The sequence below is a fragment of the Danio rerio genome, chromosome 8 (genome assembly GCF_052040795.2).
Source record: "Danio rerio strain M-AB ecotype USA chromosome 8, GRCz13ab, whole genome shotgun sequence".
NCBI classification, from domain to species: Eukaryota; Metazoa; Chordata; class Actinopteri; order Cypriniformes; family Danionidae; genus Danio; species Danio rerio.
The window spans coordinates 23,185,957-23,205,031 of NC_141028.1; the positions used below are offsets into that span (position 1 = coordinate 23,185,957).

The window sequence follows — 19,075 nt, forward strand, 5'->3', positions numbered from 1 at the left end:
AATATAATACAGTAATAGCCAACACATTTATTTGCACAAATACATATTAAACTACCCCATTATACTTTTTTCAAATATTACATTTAATGCTTAGTGAAATATTGCAGTTTGAATGTGAAAGGATTAAAGTTTAAAAGATCAAAGTACATGACAAAATACTGTCATTTTATTCTAAAATAAAGAAATCGTTCTGAACTGCCGACAGAAGTCATCAGGAGATCCAGTTTTTCATTAATAGTTTTACTGTATTGAAACAGAAACATAACTCTTCTGTGCTTATTCAGAAATATGCAGCTCTACAAGTCTGCATTAAGTTGTAATCATGCAAAATGTTTGATGGAAGCTTCCTTGTGCTTGAGGCTCAGAATCAAAAATTCCATCATCACCATTTTTTACAGTCATATCTATATTATTTTCAGTCTGACCAGAGCAGACTCTCGAATCCTTGAATGATCATTTCAGAGACTGTGAGACAAGAAGTGATGTGTACTTTTATTACAAAAAAGTTTTTTTTATCTCGTAAATATAAAGCTATAGTAGTAGGAGACCTTCAAAACATAACTGATTAACTTTTATAACTGTAATAATAACACTGTAGTTGTCAGAAAGTGTTGTATAGTTGAAATTATCAGCTCTGCTTCCTGCCATTCAGCAAACACACTCTAGCACACCCATTCAAAATATCTGTAAAGGTCTTTTTTTCAGACAAGAAAAGGAAGTGCTTTATTTTTAGTAAGCTCAGTAGTAGGTGCAGTGTTGTGGAAAACAACAATAAACCACAACAGACCGTTGTGTTATTGTATGATAGCATTGGTTGACTTGCATTTTTGAAATGTTAACTATAGTGTGATTTTAAAACAAATGGTGGCTATGACTAATCAATTCATTCATTTTCCTTAGGCTCAGTCACTTTATTTATCAGTGGTCGCCCCAGCGGAATTAACCGCCAACTTATCCAGCATATGTTTTACATAGCGGTTGCCCCTCTAGCTGCAACCCAGTACTGGGAACCATACACTCTCATTCACACACATAAACTACGACCAATTTAGTTTATTTAATTCAACTATGCTGCATGATTATGGTGGAAACCTGAGCACCTAGGGGAAACTTGCGCGAACACAAGGAGAACATGCAAACTCCATACAGAAATGGCAACTGACCCAACCAGGGATCGAACAAGCGTCCTTCTTGCTGTGAGGCGACAGTGCTAACCACTGAGCCACCATGCTGACTAAAAATAAATAGTATGGAATACACCCTGACATTTCAAACAGATTTTCCAGTCAAGATTTGATCAAGGGATTTTTACCATGTCCATATTGAACATACAAGACAAATTCATGGTTTTTAGGTTAAAAATGAAGACTCAAGTGTTTACTTAATTGGACTGTCTCGCTTTAAATAATGCAGAAGTCATGAAATGAACTCACTCGAAGATATTCAGCAAACTTTAAAGTTTGTATCATATATTAATGTTAATAATCTATTATATATATAATCTATCTATAATGTTAATGAATCTAATTTATGTACTTATTTGTTTGTGGCTTTATTGTATTTATTTTGACTTTATCGTTTTTGCCATGAAAATAGCCGTTATTGCTGGCATAGCATTACATAAAAGATTTGATATGATAGGATATGACTTGATATATGATATAAAATAAATGTTCAGTTAATAATTGATTCTAATAATCATAATAATAATAATAATGAGGTGGCGCAGTAGGTAGTGCTGTCGCCTCAGAGCAGGAAGGTCGCTGGTTCGAGCCTTAGCTGGGTCAGTTGGCGTTTCTGTGTGGAGTTTGCATGTTCTCCCTGCGTTCGCATGGGTTTCCTCCAGGTGCTCCGGTTTCCCCCACAGTCCAGGATCATGCGGTACAGGTGAACTGGGTAAGCTAAATTGTCCGCAGTGTATGAGTGTGTATGAATATTTCCCAGATATTGGTTGCAGCTGGAAGGGCATCCACTGCGTAAAACTTATACTGGATAAATTGGCGGTTCATACCGCTGTGGCGACCCCAGATTAATAGAGGGACTAAGCCAAAAATAAAATGAATGAATGAATAATTATGATTATCTCCTCTGCCAAGTGATCCAGAGTATTAGTGACACCATGTGTGGCTTGTGGATTTACTTTTAAAGGGGAGCTATTCTGCCCCTTTTTACAAGATGTTTCAGCTCAAAATACACCACAAATAATTGTTTATAACTTTTTAAAACTCTCCCTTTTATATTGTATTTAAACTGTGTAGTTTTGGTGATGGCCGCTTTCAATTTAAATAAGAGGGCAGAGCTACAAACAACTATGTGTCAGCGTAGTGGCAGATTCAAAACAGGACTAATGTTATCTTTGTGAAAAAATGAAAGTGTCAAAAGACATGGCTATAGAGGCTACAGTGTTCATTGGTGCATTCTAAAACTCTGAAAACTTTAATGGCGGATGGCTGCTTCTCACTCAGGGCTGACTATGCTAATAAGGCAGAGATTGTCACTAATGGGTGGGTCTTTCCTCCCTCTGAAAACATGCACAAAGGGTGAATGTCAATTAAAGTGGTTTTATGAAGTGCGATTTAAAAAAACAAAAAAAACAAAAAAAAAAACAGAATGAATAGATTTTTACCATTAGAGGCTGGCTATATTCACACACTAATGCCACACAAATATGCTTAAACCCTTTATAAAAGTGAATTTTTTGTTATCGGTCCTCTTTAAGTGTCTGAAGTGCCTGTTTTATATTTATTAAGAACACGGCAGAGATGTTGATTCTAATGAATGCCGATGTGTTTTCAGCTGCTCCACATGAAGAGTAACAAGTATTTGACAGTAAATAAGCGTCTCCCAGCACTACTGGAGAAGAATGCAATGCGCGTCACTCTGGATGGGACGGGGAATGAGGGCTCCTGGCTTTTCATTCAGCCTTTCTGGAAGCTCAGAGCCAACGGAGACAATGTAATGCAAGTGCACACACATAAACTCAATGCAAACACGCATACGCTCAACAGTCACAAATATGAGGCAAAAATTGGGAAATTAATTTGCAGAAAAAATAGGTTGAATCTAAGGAAACTTCATGTCAGGAACATTCTGGAATTATTTTGATGTCAAAATCCCATTAATAAAGAACATGTTTAGGAAAAAGTGTTTTGATGCTTCAAGTTTTTTTGCATTGGGACAGTATTTTTATCACAGTTACAGATTTCTGATCATAACAGTGCAAATAAATAATATTATGAATTTATAAATATTATGTAGTATTATTTTACCTCAAAATCAATAAATTAGTTAAAAAGTAGGTTTTTGTAAACTACTGTATATCACAGTTCAAATAAAATAATGATTACAATATTTTAATAATGTTATATAACAAAAATGCATTCGGTTAAGTTGTTGTTGGTTGTTGATTTTTACATTGTGACATTATTTCAATCACAATTACACATTTCTGATCATAGCAGTGTAAACAAAGAAGTTTATAAATAAATATAATATAGTATTATTTTACATCCAAATAGGTTAAAGTAGTTTTTATAAACAATATCACAGTTCAAATAAATATGTATGATAATTTATATTTAATATTTAAAAAAATAATAAGTATGATGTTGTGTAATATAATTTTATTTTTTTTATTTACAAGTTTACAAGTACAAAGTTAAGTTGTTTCTAATCAATAAGATATTTTGACATTATTTCCATATTAATTAGACATTTCTGATCATAACAGTGTAAATAAATAAATAGATATTTAAATTAATTGTTAAATATTATGTTCTATGTTTTTTTTTTCTTTGTGTTATCCTTAAGTAATCTATTATAAAATCTATTATAATCATTTAGTTTAGCTCAAAGAAAAGAATAAAGGCATTATGCTTTGTAATACTGACAACTGAAAGCTGCTCAAACCCTTTTTCCATTTAATAGTAAGTATCATAGTAGCTATTTTCATTTATGCTGAATAGAATTAATTACTGTATTAATGTTTTCGATAATACTTATTAATTATAATCTATGGGAAATCTTGTAGAGCAGTGATATTCATATTATACCATTGAAAACAATTATTAGTAATTTTAAATACCATTTAATGGTGAGAATATTGTTTTAACATTAATATGTTAACCTATTATCAAACGTAAAGGTTTCAACTTTTAGTCATTATAACAGTCCATAATAGTTTTCAGCTTAAAGTGAAATTTAAAGTCTAACTAGGTTTATTAGATTAACTATGCAAGTTATTACAACCGTGGTTTGTTCTTTAGTCAAAAGGTGGCAAAAAGTATTTTTATAAAATACTTCTTTTAAATTCATTACTAAAATAAAAAAGACCTTACCAGAAGATACATAATAAATACTATAAAAATGTCCTTGCTCTGTTAAACATAATTTAGGAAATATTTGAAAAATTATAACTACTTTAAAGCAGGGCTAAAAATTTAGTCTTCAGCTGTATATGCAAAATGATTCTTCTTTTTTCTTTGGTTTGGATTAGTTTTGTTTTTAGTGTGCATATAAAATTGCATGCTTTTATAGTCATCACCTACAGTATGTACAAGTACATCAACATTCTTTGAAGTCATACATTTACACACCTAAATACCAACCATGGCCTATAGAAAGCACAACTACTGCATGCACAAAGCCCACGTAAACACTCAAGAGTTATAAAAAAAGCATGCGAATCATCCTATTACACATTTAAACAGGTTTACCAAGCTAATCTGGGTTTAAATGTTTGTAGATTGCTTCTTCCTTGTGTAAACTGATAGGGATGTACATATTTGCTTTTCAGATATCTGCCCTCATGACACTCATATTGAATGGTTTGTAATCCATTGCAGGTGGTGGTTGGAGACAAAGTGATCCTGAATCCTGTGAATGCTGGACAGCCTCTCCATGCCAGCAGCTATGAGCTTCCCGATCATTCAGGGTGCAAAGAGGTTTGCGATAAGTTAACGAGTTTACATTGCATTTGTCTGTCAACATGACTGTGAAGTAGATGTGTTTACCCATGGCTTAAAGCAAGATACTGCAGATGAATAGGGACAATAGGCTAACAAAATAATAAATTATAATAAATTAATAGTCATCTTGTACCCTCACAGCTAATTAATTACATGAAAAAGTTATCGATGTCAATGAAATATGCACTAGTTTGCACACATTTCTAGCACAAAAATGTCAACATGGGATGAAGTTAGGTTCAAAATCCTTCTTTTTTTGACTTATTAGAGTGTAACACTCTGTCTTAACAACATGCGACATGATATTTAAGTTACAGCCTAATTACCTAAAAACCTAATTAATGAATATTAAATCTCATTAACATTATTTAATTACATGCATAATGACTGATGTTATCGGTTCGCCACTAATCTAGTCACAGTTCTAATGTTCCTGTGTAAACTGTTTGCTAGTCATTTTATTTTCAGTCGTCTGAGGTTAACTACCTTTTTTCACTTTAAGAATGGCAATAAATGTAACTTAAAATGGTATTCAAACTCATACTGGTAATATCTGACCATGCATCAAGCACACGTTACATAATATGGTATTCAAACTCATCCTGGTAATTTTTGACACTGAATACAGCATAAATGTCATGTAAAATAATATTTAAACTCATACTGGTAACATTTAACACGGAATTAGGCACAGATGTCATGTAAAATAGCATTCAAACTCATAATAGTAATATTTGACACTAAATAAAGCACAAATGTGACATTAAATAGTATTTAAACTCATACTGATAACATTCAACACTGAATTAGGCACAATTGTCATGTAAAATAGTATTTAAACTTCTACTGGTAATATTTGACGCTGAATAAAGCAGAAATATCGGTCACACTTTACAATAAGGTTCATTAATCAATGTTAATTAATGCATTTACAAACGGGAACAAACAATGAACAATATATCTACTACTGTATTTGTCCATCTTAGTTAACGTTAGTTAATGAAAATACAGCTGTTCATTGTTAGTTCATGTTAACTCATGGTGCATTAACTAATGTTAACAAGCATGGACTTGGATGTTAATAATGCATTAGTAAATGTTCAATTATGATTAATAAATGCTGTACATGTGTTTTTCATGATTAGTTCATGTTAGTAAATGCATTAACTAATTAACCTTATTGTAAAGTGTTACCGAAATATCATGTAAAACAGTATTCAAACTTGTACTGATAACATTGTACACTGAATTAGGCACAGATGTCATGTAAAATAGTATTCAAACCCATAATAGTAATATTTGGCACATAATAAAGCACAAATGTGACATTAAATAGCATTTAAACTCATACTGATAACATTCAACACTGAATTAGGCACAATTGTCATGTAAAATAGTATATAAACTTCTACTGGTAGTATTTGACACTGAATTAAGCATAGATGTTATGTAAAATAGCATTCAAACTCATAATAGCAATATTTGACACTGAATAAAGCACAAATGTGACATTAAATAGCACTTAAACTCATACTGATTAACATTTAACACTGAATAAAATACAGATGTCATGTAAAATAGTATTTAAACTCATTTGATGCGTTTCATTGTAGTTTATTATGTTGAAATAGCTTCTTTAATACTTTGTGCATTGCTGTCATGGGTGGCTAGGACACAGTATAATATATTATATATTTTTACAGAGGGGATTTTAGAATTTTTAAAAATAATTTCTTAATTCAGAAAATACTATACAGTAAATGCCTAAAAAGAAACATTTGTTAATAGTCAGACAAGTAATGTGTGAACGTCTCTCTCTGTATAAACCTTCACAATATATACATATGAATTGAGCTGTATAGTTTGTTTTGTAATTGCTAATAAAATGTCAAATATGTGTCTATATTTAGAAAACCGCTTTTAAATATATGTATTATAATGGAAGTCTACAGAAAAAAATAGATAAATTGTGACAACACTCGAGTATGTTTTGTGTGCTTTCTTTACATTGAACTGAAAAAAGGCTTTAGAAAATGACCAAAGCTCAAATATGTTAGGTATACAGTATATGACATATGTTTTGCTTGTGAGGTCCCACTTTAAATAGAGAGAGAGTATAAAGCTGTTTTTGTGGACATCTCCAAAAGGAGCCATGCATTTTTAAAATACAATACTGCCTCCTACAGATCAACTCTGTGAACAGCAACACCAGCTGGAAGATCAGTCTGTTTATGATGTTCAGTGACCACAAAGATGAAGTGCTGAAAGGAGTAAGTGCTAACTCCACATTTCTCACTTCATACACACAAATCCATCTTTTCCAACATGCAGTGTTTGCTTAAACCATTGTCATATTTTCAAGGCTTTTTAATGTTTCTTGAAGGCCAAGCCTGTTAAGTTGATATTTCATAATAAACGATTTGTTCATTCTTAGGGAGACGTGGTGAGGCTGTTTCACGCTGAACAGGAGAAGTTTCTGACCTGTGATGAGTACAAGTCTAAACTGCACGTGTTCTTGCGCACAACTCTGCGTCAGTCAGCTACTTCAGCCACCAGCTCTAATGCATTATGGGAAGTGGAGGTAATAGCCTATATATATATATATATATATATATATATATATATATATATATATATATATATATATATATATATATGTGTGTGTATGTATTTAAGAGCCAAATATTTTTCTGTGGCAATGCACTAGCATTTAAATTTTATAAATTAAGATAGATTGTAAGTGTTTTTTTTTAATTATGGTTTTCAAGCATTAAAACAACATATATTATTTATATTATACTGTGTATATATATATATATATATATATATATATATATATATATATATATATATTTTTTTTTTTTTTTGTTTAATTTAAAAAAAAAAAACATCATACAATTTGCAGAACACTCTCACAGAATGTTGGCCAGTATTATAATAGTTTATATTTACAAATATTATTCTTACTATTTATCTTCAAAATAATAAAGAATCTATTAAAATGCCATTTATGGTTCACATTGAAGCCTTAAATTGCTAATTAATTGCTATTTTAAATCTTGACACTTTTTTTTTCACTCTCTTTGAAACCACCAAGTTTTAACCATTATTTTTTCATTCATTCATTCATTCATTTTTTTTTCTGCTTAGTCCCTTTATTTATGTGGGGTCGCCACAGCGGAATAAAGCGACAACTTATCCAGCTTATGTTAAAAAAAATATCTTTAAAATGATCTCAATGTTTTTTTAAGCATGAAACCTAATCACTGTCATACATTTTTGTCATAATTTACAGAAGTCTTCTACTGAATATAATAGTTTTATTTATGAAAACTACTCTAAAAATAATAGATCATTAAAAAAAAAACATTTATTCTGCACATTGTAGCTTGAAAATAACTATAAATTATCATTTTAAATCTATACGTTTCCACTAAACACCAGATTTTATGCATTAGTGAGTTTTTAATAGTTACCCAAAATATAACTTTAGGATCACTTTTTATTTTATTAAGTACAATTCAGTACAAATCTGTTATGCTGAATAATCAGGCATCATTATTTCACCCTCTTTATTCTAAAACAATTTATTTGAATTATTAAAATAGGTCATCCATACAGTGTTTTTGCTTTATTTGCAATTAGTTTGTTACTATGAATAAAAATGCAGCTTCTCATTTGTTACAATCATGTTTTTTTTTGTGTGTGTGTGAAAAAGTGCTTTGGTGAAGACTTGATGGTGTATTGTCTGCTTGTTGTTTGCAGGTGGTCCACCATGATCCATGTCGAGGAGGAGCCGGACACTGGAACAGCCTCTACAGATTCAAACACCTGGCCACAGGAAACTATCTCGCTGCTGAGGTAAAACCTTCCACATTTATACAAACATAAATCTGATATAATTAATTAAATTGAATATATAAAATAACAAATTACCATTATTTATTTGCGTTTCAGGAGAACCCAGGTTACAAAGAAAACAGCAATGATATTGAGGTAGGATACATTGTTTATAGTTTAGATTATTCGTTTACAGGGGCAATGCATTATTGTAATAATGTTAATACTGTTAATGTAAATAATTTTAATAAACATTACTGTAAAATGTGTCAGAATTAGCCAAGAATGGCTATTTTTCATTTGTAGACCATTGACTTGGTTCTTCAAACAAGTTTGCGAATCAGATTAAAATATCTGGATGAACTGATCTGAGATCGCTGCGTGTGTTCTGAAGGTCAGATTTATCGATCCACGAAATCATGATCAGCAATGCAGCGATTGGCTGACGGCACAGCAGCATAATGACATCATCTGATTAATATTCAATTATCCATGTGAGCAAAATTACATCAAATTCATAGTAAACGTTTTGTTAATTATGATACGCAATAACTTTTCACCTTTGTTGTGAGCTGCAGGCTTTACATTTTCATGTGTCCGGAGTATTCATCATGTATTTCAATGCATATCAATGTATTTAGTTCTACATTTAGAGAAGATTTTCTTTATTATAGTAGCCTAGGCCTGCTCAAGTTTTTCTTTATCGACTTAAGGAATAACTGTATAAAATAATTTTGCATCAAAAAAGCATTTTGATAACTAACGGTGCCAATCACCGGCATATTACCAGTCAAAACATGTGCATGACTGCATAAATTATTATCCTTTTCTTTTTTTTTTTTTTTAAAGACGAATGTTGTGCATGTACGCGTTTGTATCTAAAAAATGTATACATTTTCTCTTTGTACTTTATTTCGGAGTGCAGATTGCATATGTTTTATTAATATATATATATATATATATATATATATATATATATATAGTTTTAAAAAATTATATTTACTATTTTCTCAAGTGTATATAGCTACTGTAAGAAAACATCAGCATTTAGTACATACTTTAAGTATTATCTTTGCTTGAAATGAGCCAATCTAATCCTGTTTACATGAATAAGCCTGCTCCCGACCAGGTTTGAGCTACCAGAACTGTTGCTATGACAATAACTCTTAGATGAGTTTTGAAGAACGAAATGATCCTGGATCATGTCAAATCGTCAACATCCTAATCCAGCTAACTGAGTAATTCACCTACAAAGAACAGACCCCAAGACTTTACTTTTTATGTTGTGAAAAGTTGTTTTTTCTGTCATGAATGTCTGATTGTTGCTTTGCCTACAGGTGGACAGCAGTCGTATCAAGAGAAGCCTTGGAGAAAGGATTAAATATAAGCTAGTCGCAGTGCCTCATGGGAACGACATCGCCTCTCTGTTTGAGCTGGACCCGACAACACTGCAGAAGACTGATTCATTTGTGCCAAGGTATTACGTTGTGTGCTTTGCTCTCCCTTTCTCTCGGTTTGACTGGCTGCATTCTGTGGGAAGAAGAACTTGATTTACCCCCTGTCTGTTTATCTTGTTCACTGCCTACAGAAATTCTTATGTTCGATTTCGCCACCTGTGCACGAACACTTGGATCCAAAGCACCAACATTCCTATCGACATTGATGAAGAGCGGCCGATTCGATTAATGGTGAAAAACTTTCGAACTATAATTTCACAGTTTCAACATTTCTGTATTTTGTAAATAGGACAAATTACAACGCTAACTATATGTTTTGCCACAACTTTTGTTTAATTGTTTATTTATAAAGTTGTATGTCACATTGTATTTCTGTTTATAATATAATATTATTAAAGATTTTGCTGGTCAATAAAATAAAAAAATTAAATGTATGAAACCTATGTAATCATGACATGACATAACACATAAATATGAAGGTTTTATGCATCCTTATGACTATTGACATTAGGTGTCATTTGCTAAGTTAAGTCATTTTAAATGCAAAGGTGACATTGTTTGAGATGTCTTTGTCATGACAAGTATGATGTATTTGGTTATTTGTCATGAAAACTTGACAACACCAAAACAACACAACTTGTCATAAATCTGTCATAAACTTGATTGTTATGAGGCCATTTTAATTATCATGAATATTGTAACAATTTTATAATTTCATAACAAATTGAATTTGTCATTAAATGTAATTAAATATTAACAATGCTGTTATAAAATTAAGATTATTAAGACAGGGTATCTGCTGGGTCTTAAAAATTCTTAAAATGTCCTAAATCTCAAAAATGAAATTTTAGGCCTTAAATTTTTTTTTTTTTTTTAAGTCTTAAACTGAATTATTTTGTTGTAGATCTTCAATTTTTTTAAACAGGTCTTAATTTTCCTTTGTTCATGTATAGCTACCCAATCTGGCCAACACCCATCTAATAAATACTGTAAATAATATAATCTTAATTTATATCTCTTAATTAAATAATATCTCTTAATTTATTTTTTTTTATTTAAGAATGTAATTTTTAGCTCTATATTTACCATGATGGTTTAATCATTGTCCTTACAATAACATTTGTTCCTAGACAGACTGTTGTGCATACATTTAGTTTATTATAGTTTTTAAAACCTTTAAAACAATTTTCAATTTATTTTATTTTTTAAGAATGTTATGTTGAAATAAAACTGTAGGTATACCACTAGAGCTTGCTTGTTTTGACGCAATATTTAAAATATTTTGCTCAGAATTAATTCAAATATGTATATTTTTTAATTTTTAATTATTTATTATTTTTTATTATTTTTAAATTAATAAATTCTTCTTCTTCTATTAATAAATTATAAAAATGTTTGATAGGGCAAATAAAAATCTTTTCCAACTGGGCCATTCGAAAAACTCCTTAGTGTTTAGCCCTGTATAAGTCTAAAATTTCATTCATAATGGTCTTAAAAAGTATTAAATTTACCTTGCTGAAACCTGCAGATACTCTGTAAGAGTATTAAGTATTATTGTATATGACATAATTTGGTTCCATTGAAAAAGTGATCAGAAAAATATTCATTACACAATTATAAAAGCCTGCCGAGAATTATGTTTATGACAGGTTTATGACAAGTTATGTTTTCTTGGTAATGTCAAGTTGTCATAAGTGACATAATTATAATTTTTGCAGACAAACAAACAAACTTTGAGCAACATAAAAACTTTTTTTCAACATAAATATATGTATATTGCAGCTATCAACAAAACTGCATGGAATGAATTCAAAATACTTTACGTTAACTAGGGGTGTCAAAATTAATCGTTTCTTCGGTGCACTGCATATGCGCTCTGTCGCGAGGGAGGCGATCGCGAGTATTTACAGCGCTTTAACTACTTAAAACTCATAAACTGTGCACAATTTCACTGTGTGTGTTTGCTGGATCAGTCTTTTACTGACATATACAACAATAGCCCCTATTTCACTGAGATCTAGAGAATGAAAGTAGCCTACTCCATTTCTCTCTCTCTCTCTCGCTCTCGCTCTGTCTCTCTCTCTCTTTCTCACACACACACAGTGGCCCATTTGACCTGCTGGCGTGGCTTTTCTTCTCTTTTCGGCTGTTTTACAGCGTTACTTTTGCATACAGAAACGAGCGCGTGTCCTAGGAGTTTTCTCCTCGTCGCTGCCGCCTGCAGCTTATCAGTATCACTCATCTGTGAAGAGCGCAGCACGCAAGAGCCAATCGCAACCGTTTTTTTTGAGGGTGTGACCAATCAAAGGGGTGTAAGAGAACTAGACAAGGATCAGAAATTGAGCTGGATATTTATATTTGTTTATATTATTTGCTAAATGCTCGTTTTGTTTAAAGTTACAGTTTATATATCTGACTGTTTGTATTAAATTACAAAATTGTATTACAAATAGTATATAAATATAAATATATTCATACATTTTAATACAAGAAATGCTGCTGTGAAGAAAATATAAAACTGTATGGAAAGCACCGTCAATGCACCGTGATGCACCGAAATATCGAATTGAACCGAATCGATGGCATGATAATCGTAACCGAACCGAACCGTGAGACTAGTGTAGGTTCACAGCTCTAACGTTAACATTATTTAACTCAAATAATGTAATTAAAATGATTGTTAAACTATTGCGTGTGCAGTATTTTAATATTTATTCTATGTCTCCTGGTAGCTGGGCACGTGCCCCACTAAAGAGGACAAAGAAGCATTCGCCATCGTCTCTGTGCCGGTCATGGAGATTCGAGATCTAGACTTCGCCAATGATGCGAGTCTCATGTTGAGCACTGTTGTCGAGAAGTTCAAATACGGTTTTCTCAGTCCTAATGACAGAAGGTACAGTAGAGTTGACACGAGTCCCTGATTTAATCCTTTGTTCTGAGACAACTGAGGATTTACTTTGTAAACAGTTGTAATGTAGACATATTGCCATGTATGCTCAGGTATGCCATTAAGCTGCTGGAGGATGTGGTATTCTTTGTTGTGGATCAACTTAACAATGGCCAGCCGGCCCTGGAGGTGTCGATGAACAAGCCCAACCGAGAGAGACAGAAACTGATGAGAGAGCAGAACATTTTAAAACAGGTCGGATTTCTTTTTTTATAATTTACAAGTTTGCAGTTAAAACGTCTTGTTTGGTGAAGCTTGGCTTATTGACCTGTTTTCTGCTTAGATATTTGGGATCATTAAAGCTCCGTTCAAAGAGAGGGGAGATGATCCTCCTCTACTGACACTGGAGGAACTGTCCGACCAGAAATACTTATTGTATCAGTACATGCTCAGGCTGTGCTACAGGGTGCTGCGTCATTCACAGGAAGACTACCGAAAGAATCAGGTACTCCAGTTCACAACCACACAGGTGCCTACGGGTGCTGTGTGTCATCGTTTGACTCTATTGAGGCATAACAATTCCATAATATGTTAGTAGATATTTAGGAAACATGCAAAGTTCATATCTGTCTTTCTGATGAGATGATAAACTGAGGTCCTGACTCTCTGTGGTCATTAAAATTTCCATGGCACTTCTCGTAAAGAGTAGGGGTGTAACCTTGGTGTCCTGGCCCAATTCTCTTCCATCGCCCTTTACAATACACTACATGCATTACAGATTTCGTTTCTCTGAAAAACAATGTTGTGGTAAGTTAGTTTACTTTGAAATGTTTTATGTGTCAGTATGCCTATTTTTCTGTGTGTGATCTTACCCACTGCCACTTTAACTACTATTATTTAAACAAAAAACTGTGCATTGTAGCTATTCATATTATTTTGCTTGATGTTCAGATGGTTTTTATTCAGAATGCTTTTTTTAACATCATAAATTATGGAATATGCGTAAGATAAAATGATTTACAGCACATTATAATCTGTGTTGATGCAATGATATGTTTGCAAATCTATATTTTACCCAAAGAAACACTAATTCAGTAGCAAATAGAAGGATTAAGACGCTACACTTTGATAGTTACTTAAATAAAATAATTATTAAAAATGTATAGAATTTGTAGATTTATTTGAGAGATGAAGGCAGATTAAAGGCACAGTACCTCCAAAAGTATTTACTAACAATTTACTGAAAGTGATTCCAAACCTTTATTTATTTAATGTTTCTGTTGAACACAAGTTGAAAAATGTTGGTCAGTGATAGCCATTAGCATTCATAGGTTACCGGTTTCCAACATTTTTCAAATCATTTTCTTTTTTGTTCAACCAAAGAAAAAAACTCAAATAGGTTTATGAAGTGAAGGGTGAGTAAACGATGACGTAATTAGCATTTTTGGGTGAACTATCCCTTTACATTCCATTGTCTGTTGTGCATGTTCATCAGTCTGACAACTCACCTGAGGATCTGTTTTGAAGTTAGACTATAGTACCCAGTTCAGTTGCTAGCTGACTTTTTTGTATACTATTTCAAAGTATTGATGTTGGTTGTTTTATTTACATGGTATTCAGTCTTCCTATCATACTACAGTTATCACACTGCAGTTATCAAATATGGGGATTGATAAGTTAATATGTTGTTTACCATCCGTCTTTGCTCTTGTCTTACAGGAGTACATAGCCAAGCAGTTTGGAATGATGCAGTCTCAGATCGGCTATGATATTCTGGCGGAGGACACCATCACAGCCCTGCTCCACAACAACCGCAAACTGCTAGAGAAACACATCACTAAAACTGAGGTGGAGACATTTGTCAGTCTGGTTCGCAAAAACAGGGAACCCAGGTTAGTGTTTCAATCGTAAACCCTCTTTGTAGGCAAGACTGATTGATGTTACTTTAAGAATCTGAGATTCACCATATGAACTTAAAGTATATTAACATCATATGAAGATTCAAATTACTGTAATTAACTTGGGTGCATCTGCTGTAATCACTGTTACACATTAGGGATGCTCAACAACCTTTTTGGTATATATGTATGACATGACTCTTTCAGAGGTATAACTCTGCATTCACACCACCGCTAGCAAGTCATTCTTTTTCAATTTAGGCTAGGGGCAACGACTGCGGTTGTGGTGTGATGCATCAACCATCAAAACGTCCACCATTTGAGATGATTCCCGAGAACCAGATCTGTATACTAATTTGGTTCTGGGCAAATTTCCAAGCAAAATTGAGGGTTTTACTTTTTGAGAAAACAGATTTAGAATGCACCGAATTTTCAGCAGTCAAAAATCAGCTTTTCGGTTATGGGTTTAAAGAGAAAAAGGACACACTTTATTTTGATGGACCATCACATTGCATCTACATGCCAACTAATTCTCATTAGATTGTAAGTTGACTGTTAGGTTGTGGTTAGAGCTATGGTTAGGGTGAGTTGACATGTACTTGTTAACATGTACATGTTAAATGTCTGTTGAAGGAGCAGCATCAACAGCAGACAGTGTACTATGATGCACCGCACAGTGCATAGGTTTTACTTTCCCTCCAGCTGCAGCCAATGCATGTGTGCTGCGTGCTTTCTCTCTCTCTATCACACACAAAATTAAAATAGCTTGATATTCTGCTCTGTGCATGCTCTGTTCATGAAACTTTATGATACTTACCTATGCATGAACCACACATGCTCACTGGAATAGCAAAGAACACACAAATAAATAGCTGTCATGGCAACGCTGGTATAATAATGCCTCTCAGCAAGTTCACTGTCAGTCAAATGTGGTTATGTCGATGCCAATAGCCTAGTGGTTAAGTGCGTCAACATATAGTGCTCTCGGAAACCAGAACTCTGTTTATTCACTGACCTATAAATTTAAGGTTTTATAATAAATAAAATAAAATAAATTGAATAAAATTAAATAATATGTAGTTGGTGTTTTATTGGCTTTTTAGGCAATTTTGAAAATCAGTATAATCTAAGTTGAGTAAAAATAAATAAAAATAGCATTTTTTTTATTTGTTTAATTAAATAGTAAATAATTATTACAAAGCATTTTGTTTTTGTGTAAGTGCATCCAGAATATTTGGTTTTCCTCTTGAGTTTTAATTCAGTGCATCCTTAGGTAGTTTTCCCTATTACATTCTTGTTTTTAATTTAACTGTTTTGCATTGATATATATATTAGTCAGAGAGCCACAGCACCAAACATATAGAATCATTAAACATCACAGTCTAGCAACAAAACACAATTTGCTCACATTTTCTTTTTCTCTGAATAAAGCAATACAATATATTCAACATATTCTAGTGAGACATATTAGGCCTTACAATTATACAGAAAAATATATAAATACAAATATGCAAAGGGTACAGCAGTAGAACCCTTTACAATTATTTTTAAAATGTGAGAGGAAGAATTGACAAGTGGTGTCAAATTTTTCATTATTACCGCAAACTATATCTAATCTTTTCTATTGCATAGACTGCATCAGATCATGCATCCAATGTATATAACTGGGTGGAGAAAGATTTTTCCAGTGTTATAAGCTTTTTAGCAATTATTAAATAAAAGGCGAGTGCATTTGATTGTGTAGATCAGGGGTTCGCAAACTTATCAGCCCACAACCCCCAAAATGACAATGTCAGTGACTCACGACCCCCAATATCCTCTGAGGTGGTTAAAAATACAGAAACCTTGCATGCAATGCTGCACACACTCCAATAGACCCAATTCTATTCTGGGTCAGAAAGTTTAACATGGTGCCATAAAATCAATATGGTGCATCTGATGCTATTGCTGTGTCTTTAATATTATGTAATAATCCCAGGGGTCGCAATCCAATAGAACTAGTAACTATAAGCTACTATAGTAACTATATAGTATATAGTAACTATAAACATATTTTTTCTCTTCAGTAGGTTATAAATAAAATATGGTAATTTTAATGGTTTATTTAAAATAATATGATTTTTGGAAATCACCAGTCGACCCACCCCCCCCCCCCCCTCCCTTAATTGTCCCGCGACCCCTCAGGGGTCCCGACCTCCACTTTGAGAACCACTGGTGTAGATGACAAGGAAACATTTGTAGGGTTAAGTCCAAGTAATGCTACTAGGGGGCATGGCTCAATATCTAAAAGAAAACATTCAGAAGATAATTTAAAAATTGATGCCCAAAAAGTGCTAAGTGCTGGACAAAGCCAGAAAGTATGAAAAAAGAGTGGCTAGAGCTTGTTGACACAGATCACAAATTGGATCAAAACCAGGGTTAATTTTAGATATTTTTGCCTTATACGACATACTCTATGCAATAATTTGAATTGTACAGAATGTTTTTTTAAGCAGGAAGGCAATCACTTTAAATACAAGACCTAAATGTTCAACCGTGAGAGCAAATTTTGTTGCTCTTGTCTTTTGGTGCACCCAAGTATCATGGGTGACAAATTAATGCACTGACATGTCTAAATCTGGTTGTCTCTAAAAGCCTGTTGTGACATGTTGTTGCTTTTGTTTTCCAGGTTTCTAGACTATCTTTCAGACTTGTGTGTGTCCAATAATGTAGCAATCCCAGTTACTCAAGAGCTGATCTGTAAATGCGTGCTGAACGCCAAGAACCAGGATATTCTCATGAAAACAGAGTAGGTCTGCAAAAAATTACATGCATCTGTATTTGGTTATATACTTGTGCAAATGCATTTTCTGTGTGTCTGTGAAGGCGGCGAGCAGCTAAGGAAAGTCAGCACACTTCCGAGTACTTGGAAGAGTTTGGAGACGAGGATGAAGTTTGGCTGATCTGGTCTGAAAAGGAAAATGAGAACCATGAAAAGAGCATTCGGCAGCTTGCCCAAGAGGCCCGTCAAGGGAACGTGCATGATGAAAATGTTCTGACATATTACAGGTGCTTGAAAATGGAAATAACATCTGCTATCAATTCAATACACAAATCCAATTTAAGCTTCTAATTCTTCTTCAACAAAATTTCTAAATGTATCTCCTCGAAGAGATTTAAAGCTATAACCAACAGACTCAAATCAGACCTTCTGGCTGATCTGAAGTTTTAGGCTATGTCTTTTCTAACCGATCCAACTTGCGGTTTTCCTAAAATTCATGAAAGTCGTAAAAATCTAATAGACTTTCATTGAGGGGGTGAAAAGTTTTGAACAGTAACTCTAAAACAGCACTTAATCTACAGCCACTCAGTTCACAACCTTCAAACCTTCATCTAACTGGTCAAATTTTACTAGCAAAGCCTTGCAACTAGCCTAGAGCATGCTAGCGACATGCTAATTCATGTTAAAATTGACATCCCTTGAAATAACGAAACAAATCAATTACAAAAATAGGCTTGTTGTCCTCTGCTCATCTCCATATGAATATATATGTATATACTGTTTTTAGGTACCAGCTGAAGCTGTTCGCGCGAATGTGTTTTGATCGGCAGTATCTGGCCATAGATGTGATCTCAAAGCAGCTGGATATAGAGCTGATCTCGCTCTGCATGATGGACGAGACTCTTCCCTTTGACCTGCGAGCGTCTTTCTGTAGGCTCATGCTGCACGCACACGTTGACCGGGACCCTCAGGAGCTTGTGACGCCCATTAAGTTTGCCCGCTTGTGGACTGAGATTCCCACCTCTATCAGCATCAAAGAGTGCGTTCACATATCCACACAATCACTTTATGAATGACTTTATATTGTGTTTTTTTAACCCTTGATACAATAGGGAACCATATATAATCACTTCATATACATTGATTTTATTATGCATTTTTTGCATAATAAGTTGCATTTTTATGCAAGTTGTAGAAGTTTTGTAATAACACCTAGTAACACTTAAGATTTTTCTAATAATTATTTCAATCAGTACTAACACAGA

At 33.2% G+C, this 19,075-nt stretch overlaps 1 protein-coding gene across 2 annotated transcripts in view; it reads left to right on the forward strand.

The window, feature by feature from the left end:
* Positions 1–19,075, forward strand: part of itpr3 (inositol 1,4,5-trisphosphate receptor, type 3) — a 96,811-nt gene that overhangs the window by 33,463 nt on the left and 44,273 nt on the right. For both annotated transcript variants that reach the window (NM_001313811.1, XM_087263979.1), the window contains 15 exon segments: positions 2,797–2,955; positions 4,845–4,943; positions 7,154–7,237; positions 7,402–7,548; positions 8,733–8,828; positions 8,925–8,963; positions 10,145–10,284; positions 10,396–10,495; positions 12,997–13,157; positions 13,265–13,406; positions 13,495–13,656; positions 14,871–15,043; positions 17,718–17,837; positions 17,915–18,097; positions 18,598–18,849. In NM_001313811.1, coding sequence (NP_001300740.1) covers positions 2,797–2,955; positions 4,845–4,943; positions 7,154–7,237; positions 7,402–7,548; positions 8,733–8,828; positions 8,925–8,963; positions 10,145–10,284; positions 10,396–10,495; positions 12,997–13,157; positions 13,265–13,406; positions 13,495–13,656; positions 14,871–15,043; positions 17,718–17,837; positions 17,915–18,097; positions 18,598–18,849 — 2,057 coding nt within the window.